This window comes from Gymnoscopelus braueri (genome assembly GCF_963280865.1).
Source record: "Gymnoscopelus braueri genome assembly, chromosome: 18".
Lineage (NCBI taxonomy): Eukaryota > Metazoa > Chordata > Actinopteri > Myctophiformes > Myctophidae > Gymnoscopelus > Gymnoscopelus braueri.
The window spans coordinates 24,053,039-24,078,670 of NC_137618.1; the positions used below are offsets into that span (position 1 = coordinate 24,053,039).

A 25,632-nucleotide genomic window follows, 5' to 3' on the forward strand; every position below is an offset into this window, starting at 1 on the left:
GAAATATAAATTAGGCTTAACTGTTAATATTACGTAATAATTTGAGAACACTAAATTAATTCACGCTGCTTCATTCGGAGACATACCACAATTGTAAATGTACAGTTTTAAGTTTAATAAAAGAAAACAAAACATTTGAGACTGGGCTGTCTTAGGGCTACAGATAGTTATTTTTATTTATTTTTATATAACCTTAAATATACAAATATGATTCAAGATTGAGATAACTTTGGCAAATTGAATATCCAGGCTTTTACATAATGGCCAAGGTAATACATTATGAAGTCCACATCTTAATTGTACAAAACACCTTAAATAATATTTACAATCTATAGTGCAGGGGTTACCTTGCTCAACCATTAATTAAGTCTTAATCATTCATTAAAGTGAGAATGTAATGCACATTTCTTCTGTTGATTTCGTCCAAAACTACTGCGAATAGATGAGGTTTGAGGTGGAGAGTCTGGTGACGCGAGGTTAGATTAGGCTCAATTCACTTTGAAGGTTGCAGATCCGGTTTGGAGCGGATACGGAAACGATTGGTGTGCTTGCATATGTATGCGTCTAAATTACCGAATATAGTAGGCGGGCTCTAGTCCGGATCTGAGCACTGAACAGTAAATGGAAAAGCGAGGTTAAGCGCGACTCAGCCATTTCAGAATTCAGATTGCATTTCTTTCCCATGATGCTTGGCTACTGTCACCACAACAACTCTTCGCCATTTCAGTGAGAGAGGGGGGCATTAAACTCCCGCTAAGGAATCAGGCCAACCGACCTGCAGCACCAAAACGCATTATTATTACAATTGCGCGGGTATTTTTTTTATGAATTTTATGCCCGACGCGCGTCTCGTGCGTTTGAGTTTTAGTAGCGCGAGTCCGGGTTGAATAAGTGTCGTTGGGTGATATAACAGCTAAGTCAGCTAGCCGAGTAGCGGAGTGTAAACACCTCAGGTACAGTAGGATGTATCTCCAAACGTTCTGGTTAACACTCTGTGAAACTAGCTAGCATGCACTATACTTACACACTGGTTCAACCAACACTGTGAAATAGCATGTTAAAACTGTGAAACTAGCATGTTGTTAGCACTGTGAAACTATAGCATGTTTACTGTGGTTAACACTGTGAAACTAGCATGTTGTTAGCACTGTGAAACTAACATGTTTACTGTGGTTAACACTGTGAAACTAGCATGTTGTTAGCACTGTGAAACTAACATGTTTACTGTGGTTAACACTGTGAAACTAGCATGTTGTTAGCACTGTGAAACTAACATGTTTACTGTGGTTAACACTGTGAAACTAGCATGTTGTTAGCACTGTGAAACTAACATGTTTACTGTGGTTAACACTGTGAAACTAGCATGTTGTTAGCACTGTGAAACTAACATGTTTACTGGTTAGCACTGTGAAACTAACATGTTTACACTGGTTAACCCTGTTAAACTAGCATGTTTACACTGGTTAGCACTGTGAAACTAGCATGTTTACTGTGGTTAACACTGAAACTAGCATGTTTACTGTGGTTAACACTGAAACTAGCATGTTTACTGTGGTTAACACTGAAACTAGCATGTTTACTGTGGTTAACACTGTGAAACTAGCATGTTTACACTGGTTAGCACTGTGAAACTAGCATGTTTACTGTGGTTAACACTGAAACTAGCATGTTTACTGTGGTTAACACTGAAACTAGCATGTTTACTGTGGTTAACACTGAAACTAGCATGTTTACTGTGGTTAACACTGAAACTAGCATGTTTACTGTGGTTAACACTGTGAAACTAGCATGTTTACACTGGTTAACCCTGTTAAACTAGCATGTTTACACTGGTTAACACTGTGAAACTAACATATTTACACTGGTTTGCACTGTGAAACTAGCATGTTTACACTGGTTAACCCTGTTAATTTAGCATGTTACACTGGTTAGCACTGTGAAACTAGCATGTTTACTCTGGTTGCTGTGTTCACTCAAATGGTTAAGACCGCCGAAGTCTGACGTCATTTACACATCCTTTGTTTGTCTACCTGGTTCGCAGTTTTCCACCCCCGTTCTGAATCCCATAGACGTATTTAATATCGCGTCAAATAAGAACTGTGTTCCAAAAATAAACAAATGACCCCGGCGTGTTGACTCTTATGGATATGAAGCATCAACTGACGGTGAGAAAACGCTAATGTTACTTCCGCCGAATTAGTTACATTTTCGCCAGAAACAGACTGTATCAAATATAAGTGACTGACTATCATAAACGATACAGAACCCCCTCCCTGATAATAACGCCGACACGCGGTGTTTATTTTTGGACCACAATTCTTATATGAGACGATTCTAAGATGACCCAATGTTATTCTCCATAGAGAAATTACTTCCGCAAACCTGGGGATGAACGAGTCACGTCAGGACTTCGGTGCTGCATCTAATTTATTTATGCTGGGCCCCATCCCTAGCCCTAGAATGTCTGTGATATTACATACATTCCATGGAATGTATGTAATATCACAGACATTCTAGGCCTAGGGCTACCCCATCCCATGAGCTAGCTTAACATTATATATATATATATATATACACAGTATATTGCCATAGATATTTGTTACCAAAAGCTGGCTATCACTCGCAGTCGGCAGAAAGCTGCCACTGTGTTTACCAGAATATCACAGCCATGTTTGTTTCCTGTACTGTATGTAGAATGAAACGGGTGAAGGGGGACGAGGAGGATGGTGACAGCTCCTCCAGTGAGAGCCCAATAGAGGTTTCTAAGAAGATGCGGAACGAGCCCAGTGAAGAGACAGAAGAAGAGGTGGCTGATGACTTTAACAGCGACTGGGCACTGCTACCACAGGAGATGCTGCTCCACATCTTCCAGTACCTTCCACTTTTGGACAGAGCTTATGCCTCGCAGGTGTGTCGGGCCTGGAACCAGGCCTTCCACATGCCAGAGTTGTGGAGATGCTTTGAATTTGAACTCAACCAGCCGGCAAGCTCATACTTTAAGGCCACACATCCCGACCTCATCAAGCAGATCATAAAGAGGCACTCCAAGCACTTGAAGTATGTCAGCTTTAAGGTGAGACGAAAGCTGGTCCTGTATAATGCATTAAAAGTTGTGAGACTGTATGTGCATGATATGCATCAGTGTACTGTATATTTATTGGTTTGAATTGGAAATATTAAATATTTCCAATTCAAACCAATAATGGTGATGAATGTTCAAATACAAATTTTGTATTTGATCATTCATCACCATTATGGTTTTAAAATTAAGTGGCTAGTGATTTGTGATAAAGATGCTTTTAAAGCTGCATTTGTTTCTGTATTCCCCAGGTTGACAGTAGCACAGAGTCTGCAGAAGCAGCCTGCGATATTCTGTCACAGCTGGTGAATTGTTCACTGAAAACCCTGGGGCTCATCTCTACAGCCAGACCCAGTTTCATGGAGCTGCCAAAGGTATACTTATAATGTAAAAACTGTACCTATGTCTGGATAGGATAGTGACAAGGAAGTCAATTAACAATTTAGGCATTTAGCAAGGACAACACAAGGTAATACATCCAAGTTTATAGAAATCGTAATCTACAATACATAAGTAAACCAAGAATCAGTCTAACCGTAGAATATCCAAAACAATCTATAATCTTTACATTGAAACTATACACACTATAGGATGCCAGGTCAACAATGACCTGTCTACATAACATGCTATCTAAGTTACATTTTAGCCTTTGCATAAGCCTGCAAGGTCGTCAAGGCTAGGGCAAGTGCTACGGGCTAAGGTGGAGTCTGAAGAGGTGAGTCTTCAGATTACGGCTGAAGAGTGGGATTGAGTTTGCAGTTCCAATTGCAATGGGGAGTTCATTTCATAGTTTCGGAGCCAGAAGGGAGAAGAGTCTGGGACGTGTGGAGCGTTGTCCCGGATGTTTTAGCGAAGGTTCTGACGGCTTCCCTGTGTTATCTGAGAGAGCGGGAGGGGTTGTAGGGTTGGATCAGGCTTTGAAGATATGGGGGTGCCATAACTTAAGTTGTTTTGTAGGCCAACATCAGTGTTTTGTACTCTGTGCGGGCAGTAACTTGGAGCCAATGGAGGGAAACATTTTGGCTGGTTGAAGACCAAGCGTGCTGTGGCATTCTGGATCATTTGGAGAGCCTTAAGTCATTAACAGCTCTAGTTTTTACGTTTACTTCTCAATTCTGAGTATTGGGAGTATTGACCATTATTCAGTCTTCTATCTATCTTGACCTATCACAAGTCAAAACTATGACTCAGAAAATGTGTTGGCTAACTGGATAGTTTCTAATTAATTAGATGTTATGCAGTATTACATTGGGAAGGAGGATGTAACTGAAAGGGCAGAACTTGTATGAAAAATAAATAATAACTTTCCTCATGTACTGTCAAGGAGTGGGGCTGCCTGGCGACTCAACCAGTTAGTGTGCTCTTTGTGAATAGCGAATAAGACTCCCGGCACCTTGTCTCCTGTGTCTTCCTTTTCTCTCTTGTCTACATCCACATTAAACTACTACTAAATGAAACAAGCATGGTGACTGCAGCAAGTAATGTGACCAGTATAGAGTTAACATTAGTGTCTGCTGGTGAAGCAGTACATAAAATGTGCCGGAACTTTTAGACTCATGTTTCCTAGAGTCGTGTGCCCTGTGCTATGCAGGTGTGGCTAGAACCCAGTCATAGCTGCACCTCAAATGTTGTATTATTTCAAGGTACAGGCTTATTAACATGTTGGTTTACTGTCAGCCAATATATATATATATATATATATATATCAGCCAATCTATAAGCTCAAAACGCATCACATTGTGAGCTTCTAGATCAACTATTTCTTTTTAAATTGGGCATACGTGATTAATAATGTGTTTTTGTAAGTTTGGGTTTGATTTATTTTTGGGTCTTGAGCTTAAAATGTTTGGGAACCCTCGTTACATACTATTACCTTTGATTACCTTTTGAGTGGCATGCATCATCAATTGTGTATTTAATTTTTTTTGTGTCCTACAGTCCCATTTCATCTCAGCCCTGACGGTGGTGTTTGTCAACTCCAAATCGCTGTCATCGTTGAAGATTGATGACACACCAGTGGATGACCCATCTCTGAAAGTACTGGTGGCCAACAACAGTAACACTCTGAAATTGCTGAAAATGAGCAGCTGCCCTCACGTGTCTCCAGCAGGTACACTGGGATTACTGAAACACTATAGTTTCCACAGTGGTAACGGATAGGTATTCCATTTTGTCAGCATAATTCAAAACCATGCTATTGTCGCATTTTAACTCTTGAGCCTCAAGGCAGTAAGTGTTTTTTTTCTTCTATCCAGTGGATCATTTGTGGCCTTTAATTATCTTGTGTGCCGAGAGGACACGTTTTGTTTCATCTATTCTAGCAGATTGCAGACATCACACAGCATTTAAGAATGAGTTGTATGTGGATGCTTCTTTCTCCTCCTTAACTGTGCGCTGTCCTCTAGGAGGCATAGTGCAAAGTAGAACATTTAATTTTCCTCCACTTCTGTAATATATGTATACGGTGTCTTCAGGAATCTATGATCCTTTTGTTTAAGAATTTGGATTTGATGATTGGTGGTCCTACTCGTACAAATAATTGCTCTCTGGTGTTTGTAGGCATTCTGTGCGTAGCTGACCAGTGTCACGGACTGAGAGAACTGGCGTTGAACTATCACCTCCTGAGTGACGAGCTCCTGTTGGCCCTCTCCTCAGAGAAGCATGTTCACTTAGAACACCTGCGCATCGACGTGGTGAGTGAGAACCCTGGCCAGCACTTTCACACCATCAAGAAGAGCAGCTGGGACGCCATGGTACGCCACTCGCCCAAGTTCAACCTGGTCATGTACTTCTTCCTCTATGAGGATGAGTTCGGCCCTTTCTTCTGTGAGGAGATGCCCGTCACGCACCTCTACTTTGGCCGCTCAGTCAGCAAGGACGTCTTGGGACGCGTGGGCTTGCATTGCCCCCGTCTGGTGGAGCTGGTGGTCTGTGCCAACGGGCTGCGCCCACTGGATGATGAGCTGATCCGCATTGCTAAGCGCTGCACACAATTGTCAGCCATTGGCCTGGGCGAGTGCGAGGTGTCCTGCAGCGCATTCGTTGAGTTTGTCAAGACGTGCGGCCGCAGGCTGTCCCAGCTGTCCATCATGGAAGAAGTGCTCATCCCTGATCACAAATACTCCCTAGACGAAATCCACTGGGAGGTGTCTAAGCACTTGGGCCGGGTCTGGTTCCCAGATATGATGCCCACGTGGTAAAAGCAAAGCCACAGGGGCACACATAGTTCGGCAAACTCACATGGTCCACATGTTTGCACTAAAGGTCCACTGACTGATCAGCAGTAGTGGATTTGTTGGTGCCAACATGGAGGTCACACACTTGCTGAACTCCATGTAGGGCAGAGGTTGTCACTGATTCTCTCTCTCTCTCAGGAGTCCGATAGGGAAGAAATGCCCTGTTTTACTTAAACAACTGACAACGTCTTAGTATTGTTAAGAAATACAAACATTTAATACACCTCTGCCTGTTGGCTCCTCCTGAGAAAACTAGACTGGCTCATTTTGGACAATTATTACACACAGTAGCAGGTGGGGGGGAAAACATCTGTAAACGTTTTTATAAGTTTGTACATTGAATTATATGGACTACAAAGTCCAGTTAATGATAATATGTATTTTGCGAGATATCAATTTATGTACGTGTAAATATATTTGAATCCCCTTTTTTCATACATGGTGAAGTCATTTGGGGGGTTGGACAAGTTGTTTGTAGAGACACTACCACTCAGTTGACTTAAATTCAGTCTGATAACGGCTGCAGCTCTGCACTCTCTGCAGCCAAAAGTCTGAAGACTGTGAACGGCTACAATGTTATTTGTATGTAGCTGGCAGTGTTTTGTAAAATACATACCGAAGCTGTTGGCTTGGCGATATGGTTATTTCCTGCTCCTTATTCAAATTAGTTAAAAATTATAATTATATATTTCCTCAGCCAAGCTCAATCATGTAACTAAATTAACTGGACCGTAGACATACTGTATTGTTTTAGTAGTGGAAACATGATGGTAGGTTACGTTAGGTTCAGAGTAGAAAGCATGTGTACAGTATATAAGCTAATCTATTTGTGAAATGAAGGTGTACAGAGATTATTTCCCCCTCGCCCTCTCTCCCTGTTAAGTAGATTTGTTTTTACTTAAAGGTAGTTGGTTTAAGGGATATTTTTTGGTTGGATAAAATTGGTGTCCAGAAAAAGTCATTTTCTGTTTACTGTTTAGAGATATCAGAATATAGAGCTATTTAACATTTATTTTAACAAAGCAATGTCACTCAATGTCACTTACTGCACTTACGTGGCTTATGCGATAAATTCCCCAGCTTTAACGATGGGTCCTGTACAGACCGTTTTACTAAGCACCTTCGGTGAATACCAAATGACGGCTATTGCAAGTAACTTACAGTAACTTGTTTGTGCAATAGGATCTAATGCCCAGATGAAAGCCAAAGGGTAATCTCTTTCTGTCCTATGTCTCATTTGGACCTTGGTTCTTCTATTATTTGGGATTTGCATTATAATATGAATACCCAGGCCAGGACGCATGTAAACGATAACTAAATCAAGCAATAATCATGAATTGCATAAATCATGATGTGTAAATACAGATGCTACGTAATGGCAGAATGTGGTGGTAGATGTCAGGAAGTCTCTGACAACTGTGGACAGATTGCTTTGTTTTCATTTAATAACAATTGTTGCAATTTGGGATTTCAAATTCTGCCATTCAGGTGTGTCGAAGCTTATATATATATATAAACTAGGTTTCATTTTTGTCTTCTGCTATTTGCCTGTTGAACTCTGAACCTCGACTGTCGTAAATATCCACCCTCCTATTCGCCCACATTTGCATCACATATAGGAGAGGAAATTACATTGCAGGCATCGCTGTTCAATCCCAACAATAACATCCATTAAGTTTCAGTGCAAAGAGATTTGGCAAGTTGGATGAGGTGAAACAAAACTTTTCCTTAAGAAGGAAGTTCAATACATCTGTATATAAAACGCTGTGTGTTTTATTTTATGAATAGAAATGTACTTATTTCTCTATCATGCCCTCTGTCAGGGTTTTAAGTTTACTTAAGGACAAGTCCAGACTACATAGCCTTTTTTTCTCCCCCTACTTATATTGATCCCAAATGACTGGCCATGGGGTCCATTTGCAGAATTGCCCCGTCGTCTTTTCCCGGACTTGGCCAGGAAAAGACGCGCTGTGATTGGCCAGTAGTCACTTTGATTGGCAGTTGCTGCGCCAAACACTCAACCCAAAACATGATTTACGAGACTGTGGCGGCTCGTGTGGGACAACCAAGGCATGGATGCGTGTGTAATGACTACTAATAACAGATTCATTAAATTCACGTTTGACCGTTGGAGAAACTGGACGACCGGGGCAATTCTGCAAATAGACCCCATGGCCAGTCATTTGGGATCGTATAAGTAGGGGAAAAGGCTGTCATTTTAGTCCGGACTTGTCCTTTAACTGAATGTAATGTATTTTTATGCCGGAGTGCGAGTTATCCTTTGCTAGATGGATATTTTTTTTAACCTAATCACTAGAGATGATTTTGCCATGTAAAATTTATTAGGGGTTCAAGCCCAAATGGTTTAGAAAATTCCTGTGAAATGATAATTACATTTTTAACAAGGATTGGAAGTTGCTGCATTACTTGCACATGATGCATTTGGAACTTTGAAGTCATTTATTGTATGCTGTGCGAGTCAGATTTAAACTTGAACTTGCTACACACGCATCTATCCTCACTCTACAAATTTGCCTCAGAACTATATTTTCTGCCATTACATCTTTTTTTTTTTTTATGCATTTTTGACATTTCCTCCTAAACCGTAGGTCTGATTGTTATCAAACGTGTTCTATTTGATTCTGCTTTTGTTATTAAATGGTGGTATTCAGTTGTGTTTGTTCGGTATGAAAACGAACAAAATACTTTCTAAATGCTTCTCCCTTGATCAGCATGTTTTGGACATGTCATTAGGATATGCAGATAATGTGGATTTTAAATTACTCATTTGTTTTATGCCATCGGGACTTCAGAGTGGTCTCATTTATCACTTAAGTAGATAACCTTGCTGATTCTTTTTAACTCTAGTATGGACATATTTCCAAATTACTTTATTTCGCAGTGAATAAACATTTTACAGCAGCTTAACATAACTATTTTGGTTTCTTTTGTTTATGGAAGGGGACCTCTCAAGTCATTAAGAGGGAAAATTATTTGCCTTTAATCACTAAGATGGTCCTTGTCAGATATTAATAAATTACAATCCATGTTTTGTTACTTTCACTTTCCTGCAGAAAGTAAATTAGGAGTGAACTGGTATTGACAATGCTGTTCTTAGTTTTGCTTAATTATGGCAAATGCTTTGTCTACTTTGCTTTATTGGTCACCTGTCTTGAAATCAGAATATTGCTTTGGACATAAATGTGATTGTAGTTTGTTATCGTCTAAGCACTGCAATCAATAAATGTTGGGTAATAAAAAAAAGAGCACAAGATCAAAAATGTTTTACAAGAATACATTCCAGACATGTTTTAAAATGATTACTATTAAGAAAACATTGACTCATGTATGGAACAATGGAGATTCATACCTTCAAATCTATTGAAATCAGGTGTCCCATCAACATTTTACAAAATAAATAATTCATGTCACATAACTCAGGCCTTCTGTAATTACAGTTCAGACATAGAAAGGATGTGTAAACAACGCTAATAGGAGTGAGTGTGTTCCAACAACAAATACTTTTCAATTAAATATCCAAAACAAAATGTACGTTTCCTATCTTTTATCAAAAGATTTCCAAAAATGTTCAAAAAAGTACCTGCATAATTATGCATACAAATCTGCATAATTAGATCAAAAGAATATTGTTTTATAGACCTTAATTACCGAAATTACCAGACAATGTAACTATTCATTGAGTGATGACATTTTAAAGCATACTGTATAAGCCGCCATTTCATTTCACTGAGGTCATGTTTCACCTAGACACAGGATCTGACACGAATTTTGACCTGATGGTCAAGATTCAATTCAATTCATCACAATTCACCCCCAAATCCAGGGTAGAGAAGGAAAGTTACATAGTGCAGCTTTAAGTTTTCTTGATGACATAAGTTAATTATTTTAATAGATGAAGTATTACGACTTCTACAGCAGGTTGCCCTTGTTAGTTCTCACATTTGAAGACAAAAGCAGGTGGAAAATGGAACAGAATCCGGGAAAAATACCAATACAAATCTGATAGGATTTCTATTGTGAGATTATTGTTTTCCTGCTTTTCGTTGTACATTGTACATTAGGGTAAAGGCACTTCCTCAAATGTGATTTGCACATAGGGAGGTTTCATTGGCAGAAGCCAGTACTCAAAGTTGTAGTAAAGGTAGAAACTCTTTTCCAATACAATCTTTTCATAGGCCTCCATTAAACTGATGGGAAAGTCTAAGTAGGACTGGTGCGGTCGGAAGTTGTGGTAAAATTTACGGATGTCTGTCGCCAGATTCTTCAAGGCAGGCTGTTCAAATATGGTGCTATCATTGCCCAGGTAGACGGGTTCTCCACTGTATAGGTAGATCTTTGTGTAGTTGGTCTGGGATCGACTTGAGAGTTTGGCCCCCAGCTCAGTCAGTTTCCTATATGTGCGGTGGACAAACTGGGAACAGTCATATGAATCAAACCACACTGTGGCATTAGGACTGGGCTCAGATCTCACTGTCCAGGTCTCATAGTAGATCCCAGTCTCGTTGTCGTCCTGCACCCACTGGGCCATGTCACTGAACTGGTTCCCTGGGAAAGGAAAATGAATGGCTTTATACTGATTGAATTGTATAAATGGAACAAAGACTATTGATTCATGGTCATCTCAGCCGAAGACCCACTGTACATTTGGTCGAAGATTCCCATCCTCTGCTCTATTAAAAGCCGAGGATAACGCCATCAGCCAAAGATAGCCCTATAGCTGTCCCTGAACTCACACATAGCTGCTCTTCACCTCAAAGATACCGAAATGGCACTGTTTGAGGGATACATTTATAGATGCCAAGACAGCAAATCGACGTTTTCGTGTCTACTTTTCCCAAATTCGCCTTCCCCAATGTCATCAAAGAGACATCAACTATGGTATGGTTCTTTAAACAGAATAGAATTAATTTGTCAACGCACGAGAACAGCATACTTTAATGTGACCCTCAAGTGTTCAGAAGCCAATATTCACAGTAGCAAGTAAATAGGAACTAAATAGTGCCTCTAGGGAAGTAACTGTAAAATTCCGCAGAAGGCACATTCTTACCAGTGATTTCTCCTATTTTCTCCAAAGTGCCATTCTGAGACCAATGTATGTCATCAATTCCCTCAAAGAAGCATGCAGCTCCCTGGTTGCACCAGAAAGGTGGGTCGATCCTGGGTCTTAAGTGGGGGAAGGTGCAGTTTCCCAACTGAAATAGCTCATACCACTCCATGGTATAGTTGGTCCCTGTCTCAGCACTGCTGAAGCCAACAGCATCATGCATTATATGCTGTTAATGAAAAAGATACAAATTTGACTTTGGTATTGGTGAATCATATGGGGAGAGAGAAAGAGAGCCGTTTCCCCGTTTCCACTTTTATTCTACTCACAAGTTTCCCCAACACATCTCCATACTTAAATTCCCAAACTGGTGCTTGCAGTCGATACACTGAAATGACATCAGAGTCCCTCACATAGGGTATGCGTCCATCTCTGTCACCAGTTGGGCAGAAGGGGTACAGAGCCTCGCAGTAGGAGTCCACATTGGGGCGACGATCAAACCGCCTGTCCAAGAAATGCCACACATTGTAAAGTCATGAAGCCAGCCAGGTTATGTCAGTAGTATTGCACAAGGGGGGCGGTGTTGGACAGACAAAAAGCAGAACCACGAGGTTCCTCTATGAGTTAAAAGGTTCAACAGTCACAATGGCAGACTCTTGTCACATGATTGAAAGGATGATGGTATTCATTTAACTCTGACAGTGTACAAATGGAACCAAATTTGGTTCGATTTGTACACTCTCAGAGTATGGAGGGAGTATGTTTTGCATTCAAGAGAACATGTACCTGTCAGACTACTTCAATAACGTTAAAGACACACACAGGCGGGAGCTCCACTGATCCTCACTCAACCCAGATTCAGCACAAACATGGGGACACATTTGTTCTACTGCTATGCCACCAAAATGTGGAATGCCCTTCCAACAAACATCAAAAGGTGTGACTCCTTAGCCTCCTTCAAAACCACCATAAAAGAGCACCTGTCACCCCAGGCCCCCACTGCTTACTGTACATATACGTGTATTGCTACTAGTGTAGCTGCACAATGAGTACTTTTACTTTTGGTACTTTAAAGGAGTAGTTCACCCCAAAAAATACTTATTTCCTATCAATTACACAAATTTTTTAGTTTTTGTCGCATTCCTAAACCAATAATTTGATGATAATAATAAAGATGCTAATGTATCCGGTAGGAGACACAAAGAGTCTCCTTTCTGTCTCCTACCGGATACATTAGGGTCTTATTATTATATTGGCATAGGAATGCGACAAAAACAAAAACATCTCCATGAATTCAATGCTTCATGGGGTGTGTAATTGATAGGAAATAAGATTTTTTTTGGGTGAACAACTCCTTTAAGTTCATTTTGATGCCAATACTTTTATACTTTTATTAAAGTAAATTTTGAATTACAGTAACAGTGTTTCTACATTAAAGTATTGATACTTTTTACTTAAGTAAAGTGTGAGTACTTTTTCAACCACTGATCGTACCTGTACGGAACGGGCCACTCTTGCTGTTGATGTACATTATTCCTGACATGTGCGACAACATGATGAGCGAAGACGAGGTGCATTAAAAACACAACAGCCTCCAGATGTCTCATCGTAGAGCCTCTTCTCCTCTTGCACACAACTTTACAAACAGCACAACTCAGCGAGCCTTTAGTTTGCACAACTCAGGAAGTCATGTTGTTTTTCACAAAATACTTCCTTGGTCGCACGTGACGTGGGGTCACGTGGTTTTGTTGATATAATTAGATATCACATGACGCGTCTGCTGCCGATATTCTTTAATTAATACAGTGGCGGAAGACGTACTAAAATGTTGTACTTGAGTAAAAGTACCAATACCACAATGTAGAAATATTCTGTTACAAATAAAAGTCCGGTATTCAAAATGTACATGAGTAAAAGTACAAAAGTATTCGCATTCAAATATACTGTACATATATAATGTATATATGTATACATTATATATATAATGTATATAATGTACTGAAAGCAAAAGTACTCAGTTTCCAAATGTATAAAAACGCTTTGAAAATAGCCTATAGGGCTAAAGTGGAAGTGGTTAATATATGTCTTGTAATAATAATAATAAAAATCTACAAAGTGACGAGTAACTAAAGTTTTCAAATAATTATAGTGGAGTAAAAGTACAATATTTGCCTCTGAGATGTAGTGGAGTAGAAGAAAAGTATAGAAAATTGGAAATACTCCAGTAAAGTAAAAGTACCTCAAACTGTTACTTAAGTACAGTACTTGAGTAGCCTACATGTACTTAGTTACTTTACACCACTGAATTAATAAGAAATGCATGATGATAAAATCCCAGTAAAGTCATTATGGATTTTTTCATCTTCTACATTTATTTTCCTCGGCTCCTTCTGTGCGCACGCGTGCGTGCCACAAACACTGCGTAGAGTGGCTGTGTGCATCTTCCGCGACAGCAGAGGGCGACTGGGACATTTTGACGGCGCATATGGGCCATGATCACCTCTCTGCTACAGTGACAGTCAGCAACACATGACCGTCCGTCCCTAAAGCTCTACGGTAGTGACTTTCTGCCTCTCGCAAGGTGAATACAACTCAAAGTGACTGTATCATTATCATGGCTAAGCGGGTCGCTGTGGTGCTGGCAGGCTGCGGAGTGTTCGATGGCAGTGAAATCCACGAGGCCTCCGCTGTTCTGGTCCATCTAAGCAGAGGAGGAGCGAGTGTAAGTGTTGTTAGTGTTACACTTTATTAACATTTGTATTCACACTGTCTGATTCACTGATATTGCTGCACCCGTTGGTAGTGTGTTTGTCTGCATGATGCATGACTTCAGTTCACACAGTGTCAATGTCAATGTGCTACACTTGGGATCATGCAAGTTGCATGATCCCAAGTGTAGCACAATTGCCCTATTTTCTATTTCAGTTGGGCATGCATCATGTTGCATCATGCAACATGCATTGCCACTAAAGCAATGTTTAAAGTGAAAGGACCATCAGTGTTCCTGGCTTCCTTTAGGGGGTTGCAAAATGGACCCTTACACTTACAGCCAGGTCTGTAACTCTTGACACCAAATGAACCCTTATTTGTGTCCATTTGTACACTTTCAGAGTTATGGGGAAACAGAACCACTGTACTACAATCAACTACTGGTTTTGAGTATTAAAGGGGGTTTAAGTATTAACTGTACTGTAGTGAGGTTGTGCAAGTGAGGGGCACCATGACTTGTACAAATTCATGCCTGCAATTAATGATGTGCAAAACACACACCAGAAATATGCTCTTGTAGGCAATATTAGCGTTTGCAGCAAGAATTCTCAATCTCACACTTGAAACTTCTATATTAATTGCAGGTAAAGATGTTTGCACCCAACATCGATCAGATGCATGTGGTGGATCACTTGAAAGGCAGCCCCACTGAGGAGAAGAGGAATGTGTTGGTAGAGAGTGCAAGGCTGGCACGTGGGGAAATCCAGGATCTTTCTAAGCTCAGTGTCGAAGACCATGATGCCATCATATTCCCAGGTTTGATTCAGGCTGGGGGTCACCTGTCAGGAGGAACACACAAGTCTACTCTAAACCCAGGATCATCCGCATTTTCGTGGGTTGTTACTGTGCTTTGATCAAAATGCACTCTGATCCAAACTCAGTTTAGACATTTTTGTGACAGCTAGTTTGGTTTTACCTCGCTGTAGTTTTTTTTTTACCAGAATTGGAAAACAAACTACAACATCAGCCTAGTGTTTCATCCCCCTTTAAGTGGTTAATAGCTGTTAAAACGTAAAGCATGTTTAATTTCCTCCCGCAAATGTAATGCCCCGCATAGATGGAACTTACTTGCTGACATCACTACTTATTATGTCTTGCCTCTCTCCTACATTATGCTTCTGTGTTAAACAGGCGGTTTTGGGGTAGCTAAGAACCTGTGTACCTGGGCAGTGCAGGGGAAGGATTGCTCTGTAAATGAGGAGGTGAAGGCGACCCTACAGGCGTTCCACAGTAAGGGCAAACCTATAGGTCTCTGCTGCATCTCCCCTGTTCTGGCTGCCAAGGTGTTCCCCGGCTGTGAGGTCACTGTGGGGCTTGAGAATGATGAGAAGTGAGTCACACACTTGAGCCTAGTTTATGTGTCATTGCACAATGGTGTCGCTTGCCAAAAATCTGTTATTTTCGGCAAGCACCGTCCAGTTTTGCATTGTTGTGATTCGCCGTTCGCAGGTATCCAGGAACTACTGACACTGCAGCGGCCATCAACCAGCTGGGCTGCAAGCATGTGAGCAAGAGCGTCAGCGAGAGCCACGTGGATGAGAAGAACAAGCTGGTCACTACTTGTGCCTTTATATGCAACGCTCCCCTCCACGAGATCTTCGATGGAATTGGATCGATGGTGCTGGATGTGCTGAGACTTGCCTGATGATCTTGTGACTCAATGGTTAGAAAGAGAGAAGAAGAGAAATGTAGCCTCTCTTTTTTCACTACTAAGTTTTCATGTGCTATAGATTTCTAATGAACTGTAGAGGTGTTAATGACATATGCCATATCAGGAAACCCTTGGAAAACATGTCACTCAGAGAGCTTCCAGTCATTTTGTTTAGCACGTAGATATACTAAACCAGTTTGACTGAGCAGATGTCAAATCAAATGTAAGGCACCAGGTATTTAATGTGTATACTACCACAGCTGTGCTCCCAGTGGTTTATTTATGTTGTAATATACCTTGAATTCTGACCACAATTTAATTAGATTTTCAGGCAGCTGTGTCCTGACAACTGTTCATTTTATGTATTGTAATTCCCCAAAACGATCCTTAAATATATTTTTGGTATTGCAAGAAGCACTCCCAATAAAATGCAATATAATACAATACCTTATTACCTCATCCATGGTGGAAAATATGTGTCTAATGTACAACAACATGGGTCTAATAGCAGGCTAGGGGTCTAATTTTCCTATTTTGGTTCACCTTGGTCTCCTTGTGTAATAATGCTCGTACACCTCAGCCCTGTAATGCATCAGTAAATAAATACATCTACTGATGCACAAACTTGGACACATCATCAGTGTTGTTTCCTGGAATCACTGGGTGTTTCGGGTCTCGCAACAGACACCCTCCTCCAGGCGACCCGACCGAGGCTGATCAGACCCCGGTCTGTGTCCAAGTGGCACGCTATTATCAAACATCTAACAACAATATGAACTATAGTGTTAACAGAGTGACAATGACATATCACATGAGTCATTGTGAAACAATTATGATTCATGGTCACACTCTATTTCAGTAATATAATTAAATTGATTATATCTTATTGTATTTATTTCATTTTATTTGAATGCATTAAAATGAGTCCATATATACATTGATTGATTGAAATTGATTGATTGAAATTTTTATTAGGCAAAAGATATGTAAAACAACACAGTTACATTTATAATACTTTTGTCTAAAAGGTCCGACCAAAAAAGTCCTTGCGGAGTTGTTTCCGTTGGGGTCCTTGAATAAATTTCATAGACATATATAGTAGCAACCAAACAGTTCAAATATCAACATAAAAATACAGAGAAAAAATTCCACTATGTACAAAAAAAAAAGCGTGAAAAAAATAATAATACAAACACATAGTTGAATTAACTGTGGAAAAACTTGAAGAACAAGGCACTGGATTAAGTAAGCTTGGCTGTTAGCCTGGTCCCTACCAGGAGGAGGAGCGGGAGCTCTTAATGAAAGTGTCAAACTCTGTCTTTGTTGGTGCTCTCTATAATCAATTCAAGCATCAAACACAGCTAGCTACCTGTGACACCTGTCTGTCAGAGAGGGGAGGGGGGAGTATGTTTGTAGTACACACATGGCCCAGATTTCTTACATAGTTTCCCTTTTGATTTCCCACCATTTTCAGATATGAAAACAGTTCTGAGTTATCTCTTTTTCTCTCTATGTTTCCTATCATATCAACTACTCCTTCCACCCCCTCCATGGACAACACCACAGAGGCATTAGCCTTGAACTTCCCTACAAGATCCTCTTGGCTCAGTGGCTTCCTCCAGTGGCCATAAAAAGTATCACATTTGGCTGTACAACTCTGCCCCTGTTCTGTTTCTATCTCAACCTCACAGTACATCTTGTTGAAGTTAGGGTGGTTATCTGCAGGATTCTCCACCTCCACTCTGGAGAGGAGCTCCTTCAGAGCAGGCCTTTCCCTCTGAGCTCTAGTGAAAGAGTCTACTGTCACTTGGTTGTCCAGCAGAGCTGAACAGGCATTGAATTGGAACGAGTGCCTGGCCTGATGTTCTGTGGCTGGGAAAGGACAATTGATATAGTTGGAGGGAGGTACTCTAAGGACCACCCTATTGATTTGACTGGGCTCAAATATTCCAGCTTTGCTTTTAAGCTTATCTTTGGCTGCCAACACTGCATCCACAACCCAGTGCATTCCCAAATGGGCAGGGAAGCGTTTGGTGGCGACGTTCTGCTCTTCCAAAGTCCATTTGAACCCACCAGCGACAGAGCTAACCAGCTCTGTTGGACAGTAGTCTGCATAAAAAACCCCGAAACCAGACTCCAGATCTAGGATACCTGGATTCCCCTCCAGTCCCCTCCATGCCAGCTGGGCTGCCTCCAGGCCTCTCCGTGCAGCATTCCCAATGTGAAGAGGTTTGGTCTGGGTGGCAGCATTGGCCAATGGAGCCCCAGCGGAAGAGGCTGCAATAGCCAGGGCATGGGCACACTGGGTTGGGGACAGGCCCATGAGCTTAGCTGAGGCCGCAGCGCTTCCCATCACCCCCACAACAGCAGGAGGGTGGAATCTGAGAGCAAGAGATGTCCAGATTAGAATGTGATTCTAATCTATAGTGAATGATGCATTTGCTTCAGATGCAAATGTACAAGAACCTGATTTATAGCAAACAGTGGAGTATTGCTAATTCAACTCAAGTGAGTGGGAATAAATTGCTACCAGGCCTCACCTTTTGGGGATGTTGTAGGCTTCCTTGGAGAATCTCAGGAGTCTGCCCTGCACATCAATACCAACATTGAAGGCCAGCAGCAAGTCTAGTCCAGAGGGCTGGTGTGGCAGGGTCTCTGCCAAGGCCAACAGGGCAGGGAGCACTGCTCCTGATGGGTGTGTGGCAGGGTACCAAGTGTCGTCAAAATCCATAGAGTGCACCTACACACAATAAAATCCCCAGCGTTGATTGAACAGTATAACAATTTTGTATTTAAAGGTTGTACAAATTGTTCCATAAGGATGATGTTAGTGGCTATCAGAGATCAAACTGGTGCAACATGTTGACGATTTCCTCAAATCTATTCTATAGGTATTATAATAGACAATCTTCCTTACCGCTACACCATTGACAAAGGCAGCATAGTGAGGAGGAAGAGACACTCCTGGTTTTCCCCAGACACTGCTGTTTCTTTCAGACTTATACAGCTGTAATTAGACAGGAGAAAATATTTGACAACGATGACAATGTAAAACGGTGTAAATTATGGATGCATCTGCATCCTATAAGAAAATACACACACACACACACACACACACACACACACACACACACACACACACACACACACACACACACACACACACACACACACACACACACACACACACACACTGTATACATTACCTGGCTGTAGTGAAGAGTCTTGTTGAAGACAGATGTCCTAGTTCCAAGTAGCCCCACACCCAGAGTGTCCAGCATCATTCTTTTGCTCCTAGAAATCACCCCATCTGTCAGCTGAGATGCATTCAGACTGGAGATGGCTGCTCCAAAGCTTTCTGTGACACCCTGTGACCACAAACACAGTTAACATAACACAATTTACGTAATTATTTGTTTGAATTCACTAAAGACCCACTTTATATTTTATAGGTGTGAATTTGTATCATATTTTATATTGCCAAGTTGTCTTTTTTTTTCTATGGTCCGTGCTGATAAAAAATATGCCACTAATAATGGGATGATAAATACCTTTCGTAGCATTGTTCTCTCTCACCAGTATCTTGTAACACTGACAATTAAGAATTTTTGTACGCTTTTATACACTTTTTTTTTGCGTGTTTGTACTTTCCAGAATGACCAAATCCAGGCATGTTGAGAAGTAGGAAGTTTCACTATGAGCTTGATTGCCAGGTGACTTGGTGAATCAGGGATTTTTTGTTTTGTTTTTGTAAATATACAGTACACATATACAGTAAATATACAGTATCATTGTGGATGTAATTGTGCAGCTAGGCCATTTAGGGCGTGAAAAAAAAGAAGCACAATTTTAAAATCTATTCTACTGTACAGTGTATTTCACTGGTAACCAAAGTAGGGCCAAAACAGAGGTCATGTGTTCCCTTTTCTTTGTTGCAGTTAGCAGCTGCATTTTGAACCATAAATGGGAAACGGTGGACTGAGTCAACCCCAAATACAGGGGGTTACAGAAGTCCAACCAGGAGGTGATAAAAGCATGGATAACTGGAAAGGTACTGTATAGTTAAATAATACATAATGCAGTGATCAATCCAAACCCCCATCTCCATAAAAAGGATCTTGATGAAAAGAGGAATCTGTTTTGGGTGGAACAGAAAAGTTGGCCAATAGGGAGTTTTTGAATAGGGAAATGAGACACCTTAACCAAACGCCAATGCAAGCATGTGACAACATTTGATTTTCTTGAATTTCCCCAAATTTCAAACATTTGGAAATCCTTGCGTTGCTTGTTCAATATCAGGTAAAAAACGAATGGTACTTGCGTTTACTAATAGGCCTACTCCTACAAAATAATGTTCATTATGTCTCCAGATATAGGCTTTTGGTCTTCAGGCAGACAGAGGCTCTGCTCTGAGCCACTATGCTATATAGTCTCCAACATGGGTGAAAAAATGTACCATCACTTGAACTTTGAAGCCTGTAAACTCCTTTTACCACCTCAGGAACATTGTCAAACTCTATCCTAAAGATGCTGAAAGGCTTGTCCTTGCCTTTGTCTCCGCAGGCTTATATGCTTTTGTGTGAATTTAGTTATTATTATTTTTCCTATTATGTTTTCACTTTGTGAAAATAATAATAATATATATATATATACTGTATACACTATTGAGGATGGTGAAGCTTGGAGGACAATAATGTTTCTGACCATAATGATCCTAGCTAGCCTATCGTGTGACTTTCTTGGGTTATCCTTTTGGCATCCTTTTGTATGGACTTCTGTGCTTTTCTTTTTTTGCAAACTGTTAATAAAGTATTCAATCAATCAATCAATGACAACGAACACCTTGATGGAACTCTCAACTCTGAACTAATAATAATCCAGACGACAGAAAACTCACTAGGTGTCGCCCTGTCCATATTTTATAAGTAATATCTAGTCTACTTTGATTTCAAACTTGCAACTCAAAGTCGGTTGGTAAAAGGTTTTGGTGGTGTTTTGATTGATTGAATATTTTATTAGGCAAAAAAATTTAAACATCACAATTACATTTTGTAATACTTTGTCTAAAAGGTCCGTCAAAAAAAGTCCTTGCGGTCTTCCATTGAGGTCCTTGGTATTCAGTTCATAGACATATTATATATATTTTAGTAGCAACAAAACAGTTCAAATATCAACACAAAATACAGTGAAAATAACACTATATGTACAAACAAAACAAAGATGGATAAAGATAAAATAAAACAATTATAATAAATGAATAAACTGTTTACTGTTGAGTAAAAAGGGCCATCACCATGTTGTTTCTTTTTTCTACTTTCTTCTATTTTCTATACCACACTTACACTTACTTACATACACGGCTGAACTTGGGAAAACACTGTCGAGATCGAGATACTTGGGAAATGTGCAAGCGTGTTAATTTGTTGTGCAGCGGGCCAGTGTTGCGGTGATTTGGGGGAATACGCGCGGCACCGGCCGGGCTGTGTTGTACGTACCTGAGTGGTGTAAAGTAACTAAGTACATTTACTCAAGTACTGTACTTAAGACTTAAGAACAATTTTGAGGTATTTTTTACTTAAAGGGATACTTCACTTTCAGAAAAACTTTTGGTCATTTTATCGTCTACTCAGGCATTTGTGAGCCCCCCAGACAGTTTTTAAGTTGCTCGATTCAGTATTTAGACATTTGATATTCATTTGATCAGATACGCCCCCTTCCCAAACCCATTGTAACTTCAAACTCATTTTAACCATGTTAGATTCATCAAAAACACCCGTCCTTGGTTCTGGTGACTCACCCTGTGCCCCCCTAATACGTGAGGGGGCCGTGTTTTTTCAATAACTTTTTTCATTTATTTAAAAAAAAAAAGGAAAATTAAAAAAATTAAATACAATAAAAAAATTAAATAAAATAAATGAAAAAAATAATCAGATAAACACGGCCCCCTCACGCATTAGGAGCGCGGGGTGAGTCACCAGAACCAAGGACGGGTGTTTTCGACAAATCTAACATGGTTAAAATGGAGTTTTAAGTTACAATGGGTTTGTATAGGAAGGGGGCGTGTCTGATAAAATAAATATCAAATATATAAATACTGAATCGAGCAACTTAAAAACTGTCTGGGGGGCTCACAAATGCCTGAGTAGATGATAAAATGACCAAAAGTTTTTTTGAAGGTATTTCCAATTTTCAGCACTTTTACTTCTACTACATCTCAGAGGCAAATGTACTTTTTACTCCACTACAATGATTTGAAAACTTTAGTTAGGCTACAAGTTACTTTGTAGATTTGGATTATTATTACAAAACATACATTAACCACTTCAACCCCATATAGCCTCCATTTCGGCCATTTGAAAATAGCCAATCTAAGCTCACAATTTCTCACAATGAGCTTGTAGATCTGCTATTTTCAAAAGTTTGTTATACAATGTATACATTTTAAAACTTGTGGAATGGGACATTCTGCATAAAGAGTACTTTCTACTTTTGGTTCTACATTTACATTTTTGGTACCAATTTTGGTACCAATACTCAAGTAAATGTTGAATTACTTTTACTTAAGTAAACAATGTGAGTACTTTTTCCACCACTGGGGCGGGGGGCTCTGTTGTAGCCCACCTGGCAGCTAAACAGTTAAATGGTACAGCGGTCAACATCCCCTCCTACACCCACTTGCCTGGGAATAGGATAGGCTACATAAACAACCCACTGACATCCTCCGCTCCAGAGTCTCTATGTGAGCATCAGTGAAAACGCAGCAGCGCAGACCGTGGCTGCTGGAAGAGATGGCACTGGCGGACACAGAGCGCGGAGTATCATCTAATTCTAACGGCACAGAGTCAGGCTCTCCATTCTCTGACATCATTGAACTGAACGTCGGTGGACAGGTCTATGTCACGAGACACACCACTTTGGTCGCCGTTCCAGACTCGCTACTATGGACCATGTTCAGCAAGAAGTCCCCGAAGGAGTTGGCCAGAGACGGCAAGGGGCGATTCTTCCTGGACAGAGATGGCTTCTTGTTCCGTTACGTTCTAGATTACCTCCGGGATCTGCACCTGGTCCTTCCAGATTACTTCCCCGAGAAGAGCCGGCTGCAGAGGGAGGCTGAGTTCTTCCAGCTGCGAGACCTCTCCAAGCGCCTGCTGAGCGGCCCCAGCATGAGCAAAGAGAACTCCATTACAGAGGACTCGATCGGCCCGAGTGACACCGAGGAAGGAGCGCTTCAGATGGACACTTTACGCATGGTGTCCGCGGTTGCCAGCAGCGCCCGTTCTCCCTCGCTGGACTCCAGAAAGTCCGGCTACATCACGATCGGATACCGAGGCTCCTACACCATCGGAAGAGACATCCAGACCGACGCCAAGTTCAGGAGGGTCGCTCGCATCACGGTGTGCGGGAAGACGTGCCTGGCCAAAGAGGTGTTCGGAGACACGTTGAACGAGAGCAGGGACCCCGACCGGCCCCCAGAGAGGTACACGTCCCGGTATTACCTCAAGTACAATTTCCTAGAGCAGGCTTTCGATAAGCTCACCGAGGTGGGCTTCCACATGGTTGCGTGCAGCTCCACAGGGACGTGCGCCTACACCAGCAACGATCCGAACGAGGACAAGATCTGGACGAGCTACACTGAATATGTCTTCTGTCGAGACTAACTTCTGATCATAATGTCAACTGGCCAACACAAATAAACGCTGATTTGTGTTGAACATAAAGATGTAAATAGACATTAGTATGCTCTTCTATCAAAATATATAGGCAGATAGTAGCCTGTTATACGTATAGCACAGTGGTCCACCAATTTAGCACAAATCCTTTTCATAAGTGACAAAATAGCCGTTATCAGCTATGAAATGTGTAATTTACATCTTAGTTAACTGCATATCAATATCATGTTTCAGTTCAATATGACTGAGTGGGAGATAGATGTAGTGGGCACTATTCAAGCACAGAAAGAACCTTGCAATTACTATTCAGTGTTATTCTAAACTCGCTTGAAAATAGTTTGGTCAAGTTTTGTATTTTCTAATAGGTTACTACTAGCAGTTTCTCAATGATATGATTGCAACTGTGTAAATTTGCTTTGTAGAGTTGTATTTGTTAACCTGTTCATAAGAAATAAAGTATTCTACTGTCTTCTGAGCCTTTAATCATCCCAACTTGCTCACCAGTTCAGGTTTACTAGACATACATGATAAGGATAAAAGGTTTCCAAATCCAAAATGCTATTACAGTTCACACAATATCTGTGTAAAGTATAGTATATATGAGTCTATATAGGAGTGTATTGTCATCTTCAACAAAGGATAAAATATATTAAAACAAAAATCTTTTTTTAAGGTGTGATCTATAGAGAATATGTTTGGTGAATATCTCATTCCAAAGCCCTCTCTCATTTTAGAATTGTATTCCATGCATGGTGAATCAAAGATAACAAATGCACTATAGTGAACTGAACATCAGCTGATATGACTAAAAGCTGCACCAATGTTAACACAATTCTTCTAAGAATTCTAAGACTTACCTTTATATCACAGGTCATGATTGACACTTAAGCCCTCATTATAACAACATTTGAAGGAAAATATTTCATACCCTGTGTTGTGATCTGTGGACATGACCTGTCTTGGTTTACTTTATTGTCTAAAATTCGCACTTTAGTCATATCCCAGGATGTACCAACTCCAACCTGTTATTACATTTTACGACCAAAGAAATCAACATCTGAATGCAGTTACACCTATCAGTTTCCAATTCCTCCCACTCCTTTTGTCACATATTCAAATGCATGATTTCTAGATGCAAAAAGCACAGCTGTGCACATGCACATTATGATGTCATTACCATTTCAACTCAAGTGTACATAATGAAAGGGTCCAGCTGCACAGGAATAGGAGGGCTCCGTCTGCCAGAGATCATGAATTAATGCAATGACAGTAAAGTGTTCTTGTTTATGAGTGGCTATGTACTGTACAGCCTGGGGTGTGTACTTTTGTCAAGAATTAAAAAGGCTAAAGGTCTCTTTAAGTTATATTTGTGGGTACCAAATAGGCTACTAAGTCGAGTTACGTCCATTGATGAATAACTTCAAGGCAGGTATTTCAGGTAACATATGTCATTAAAGAATGTATTTGAGTACAAATTCATCTGATATACAATATCATTATGTTTTTTAGTTCAAACAAAAAAAAAGTTAAAAAGTTGAAGCTCTATTCTGAGAGTAATCACAGTTTGACCAGTAACAAGGGTCTCCCCATCTCTCCAAAGCTTTAGTAAACAAATAAATAAATGTTTAGGTGGGTCCCAATTTCATCCAATCAGGAAAGAGAACCCATACAGCCTTAATTTGATCCCAATTCATTTTTGAATCGCTTCCAATTTCACTTGTTTATCCTAGATCATGTATGAGTTCTCTCTCCTAATTGGATGACATTTATATCCCAACCTGAGAATGTATTTTCTTTTTGGTAAAGAGCTAGAGGGAGAGACTCCTGTTACTGAACAAATAACCTACCCTATAGCAATGATTACTATCAGAATAAGGTTATTTAACACTTATTTTAACTTAAAAACATCAGTTACATCCCATTTAAACCATGTTGTCAATTTGCCATTGATGAATGTCCGGCAATATACAATATTATATGTACTTATGTAGTGCTTCTCTGTTGGGTCATATATGTTAAAGATTAGTAGCCTAATGTCACTCAGCCGTGCTGTCAAGTGTAACACAAGACTGATCTTTAGATCTGCTTTTGAATGACTGGCTGCCATTTCAACATACTTCCCCCTCATTAAAACTTGAACTTTTACTTGTTTCCAGTCATGT

The 25,632-nt window shown here is 40.4% G+C and overlaps 5 protein-coding genes across 5 annotated transcripts; 3 read left to right on the forward strand and 2 right to left on the reverse strand.

Annotated features, from left to right (window-relative positions):
- The first annotated feature begins 698 nt into the window (after positions 1 to 698).
- On the forward strand, positions 699 to 8,874 carry fbxl3a (F-box and leucine-rich repeat protein 3a). The gene is made up of 5 exons (XM_080456896.1): positions 699 to 953; positions 2,695 to 3,073; positions 3,331 to 3,453; positions 5,018 to 5,189; positions 5,639 to 8,874. Exons 2-5 carry the CDS (start codon positions 2,696 to 2,698, stop codon positions 6,277 to 6,279), a joined length of 1,314 nt encoding a protein of 437 aa, XP_080313022.1. The 5' UTR covers positions 699 to 953; position 2,695; the 3' UTR covers positions 6,280 to 8,874.
- Positions 8,875 to 9,705: 831 nt separating this feature from the next.
- cln5 (CLN5 lysosomal BMP synthase) lies at positions 9,706 to 13,072 on the reverse strand. Its single transcript, XM_080456897.1, has 4 exons — positions 12,875 to 13,072; positions 11,710 to 11,884; positions 11,384 to 11,609; positions 9,706 to 10,881 (listed from the first exon to the last, which is right to left on the reverse strand). Exons 1-4 carry the CDS (start codon positions 12,985 to 12,987, stop codon positions 10,394 to 10,396), a joined length of 1,002 nt encoding a protein of 333 aa, XP_080313023.1. The 5' UTR covers positions 12,988 to 13,072; the 3' UTR covers positions 9,706 to 10,393.
- A 794-nt stretch (positions 13,073 to 13,866) lies between these two features.
- On the forward strand, positions 13,867 to 16,390 carry LOC308105863 (glutamine amidotransferase-like class 1 domain-containing protein 3, mitochondrial). Its single transcript, XM_080456788.1, has 4 exons — positions 13,867 to 14,102; positions 14,734 to 14,905; positions 15,281 to 15,479; positions 15,599 to 16,390. Exons 1-4 carry the CDS (start codon positions 13,995 to 13,997, stop codon positions 15,792 to 15,794), a joined length of 675 nt encoding a protein of 224 aa, XP_080312914.1. The 5' UTR covers positions 13,867 to 13,994; the 3' UTR covers positions 15,795 to 16,390.
- A 654-nt stretch (positions 16,391 to 17,044) lies between these two features.
- acod1 (aconitate decarboxylase 1) lies at positions 17,045 to 19,385 on the reverse strand. Its single transcript, XM_080457133.1, has 5 exons — positions 19,352 to 19,385; positions 19,007 to 19,168; positions 18,718 to 18,807; positions 18,341 to 18,540; positions 17,045 to 18,181 (listed from the first exon to the last, which is right to left on the reverse strand). Exons 1-5 carry the CDS (start codon positions 19,361 to 19,363, stop codon positions 17,152 to 17,154), a joined length of 1,494 nt encoding a protein of 497 aa, XP_080313259.1. The 5' UTR covers positions 19,364 to 19,385; the 3' UTR covers positions 17,045 to 17,151.
- A 3,165-nt stretch (positions 19,386 to 22,550) lies between these two features.
- On the forward strand, positions 22,551 to 23,939 carry kctd12.1 (potassium channel tetramerisation domain containing 12.1). The gene has a single exon (XM_080457134.1). It carries the CDS (start codon positions 22,589 to 22,591, stop codon positions 23,456 to 23,458), a length of 870 nt encoding a protein of 289 aa, XP_080313260.1. The 5' UTR covers positions 22,551 to 22,588; the 3' UTR covers positions 23,459 to 23,939.
- The last annotated feature ends 1,693 nt before the right edge of the window (positions 23,940 to 25,632 follow it).

Excerpts from the sequence above, each read along its gene's own strand:
- cln5 (XM_080456897.1), bottom strand. The coding sequence starts at position 12,987 with ATGAGACATCTGGAGGCTGTTGTGTTTTTAATGCACCTCGTCTTCGCT. Across the intron at positions 11,885-12,874 it reads GAGTGGCCCGTTCCGTACAG|GCGGTTTGATCGTCGCCCCA; the intron begins GTACGATCAGTG and ends TTTCTTGGACAG. Across the intron at positions 11,610-11,709 it reads GAGATGTGTTGGGGAAACTT|CATATAATGCATGATGCTGT; the intron begins GTGAGTAGAATA and ends TTTCATTAACAG.
- LOC308105863 (XM_080456788.1), top strand. The coding sequence starts at position 13,995 with ATGGCTAAGCGGGTCGCTGTGGTGCTGGCAGGCTGCGGAGTGTTCGAT. Across the intron at positions 14,906-15,280 it reads TGATGCCATCATATTCCCAG|GCGGTTTTGGGGTAGCTAAG; the intron begins GTTTGATTCAGG and ends TGTGTTAAACAG. Across the intron at positions 15,480-15,598 it reads GGGCTTGAGAATGATGAGAA|GTATCCAGGAACTACTGACA; the intron begins GTGAGTCACACA and ends CGCCGTTCGCAG.
- fbxl3a (XM_080456896.1), top strand. The coding sequence starts at position 2,696 with ATGAAACGGGTGAAGGGGGACGAGGAGGATGGTGACAGCTCCTCCAGT. Across the intron at positions 3,074-3,330 it reads TGAAGTATGTCAGCTTTAAG|GTTGACAGTAGCACAGAGTC; the intron begins GTGAGACGAAAG and ends TGTATTCCCCAG. Across the intron at positions 5,190-5,638 it reads CCCTCACGTGTCTCCAGCAG|GCATTCTGTGCGTAGCTGAC; the intron begins GTACACTGGGAT and ends TGGTGTTTGTAG.
- acod1 (XM_080457133.1), bottom strand. Across the intron at positions 18,541-18,717 it reads CCTTTGTCAATGGTGTAGCG|GTGCACTCTATGGATTTTGA; the intron begins GTAAGGAAGATT and ends TATTGTGTGTAG. Across the intron at positions 18,182-18,340 it reads GCCTACAACATCCCCAAAAG|ATTCCACCCTCCTGCTGTTG; the intron begins GTGAGGCCTGGT and ends TCTTGCTCTCAG.
- kctd12.1 (XM_080457134.1), top strand. The coding sequence starts at position 22,589 with ATGGCACTGGCGGACACAGAGCGCGGAGTATCATCTAATTCTAACGGC.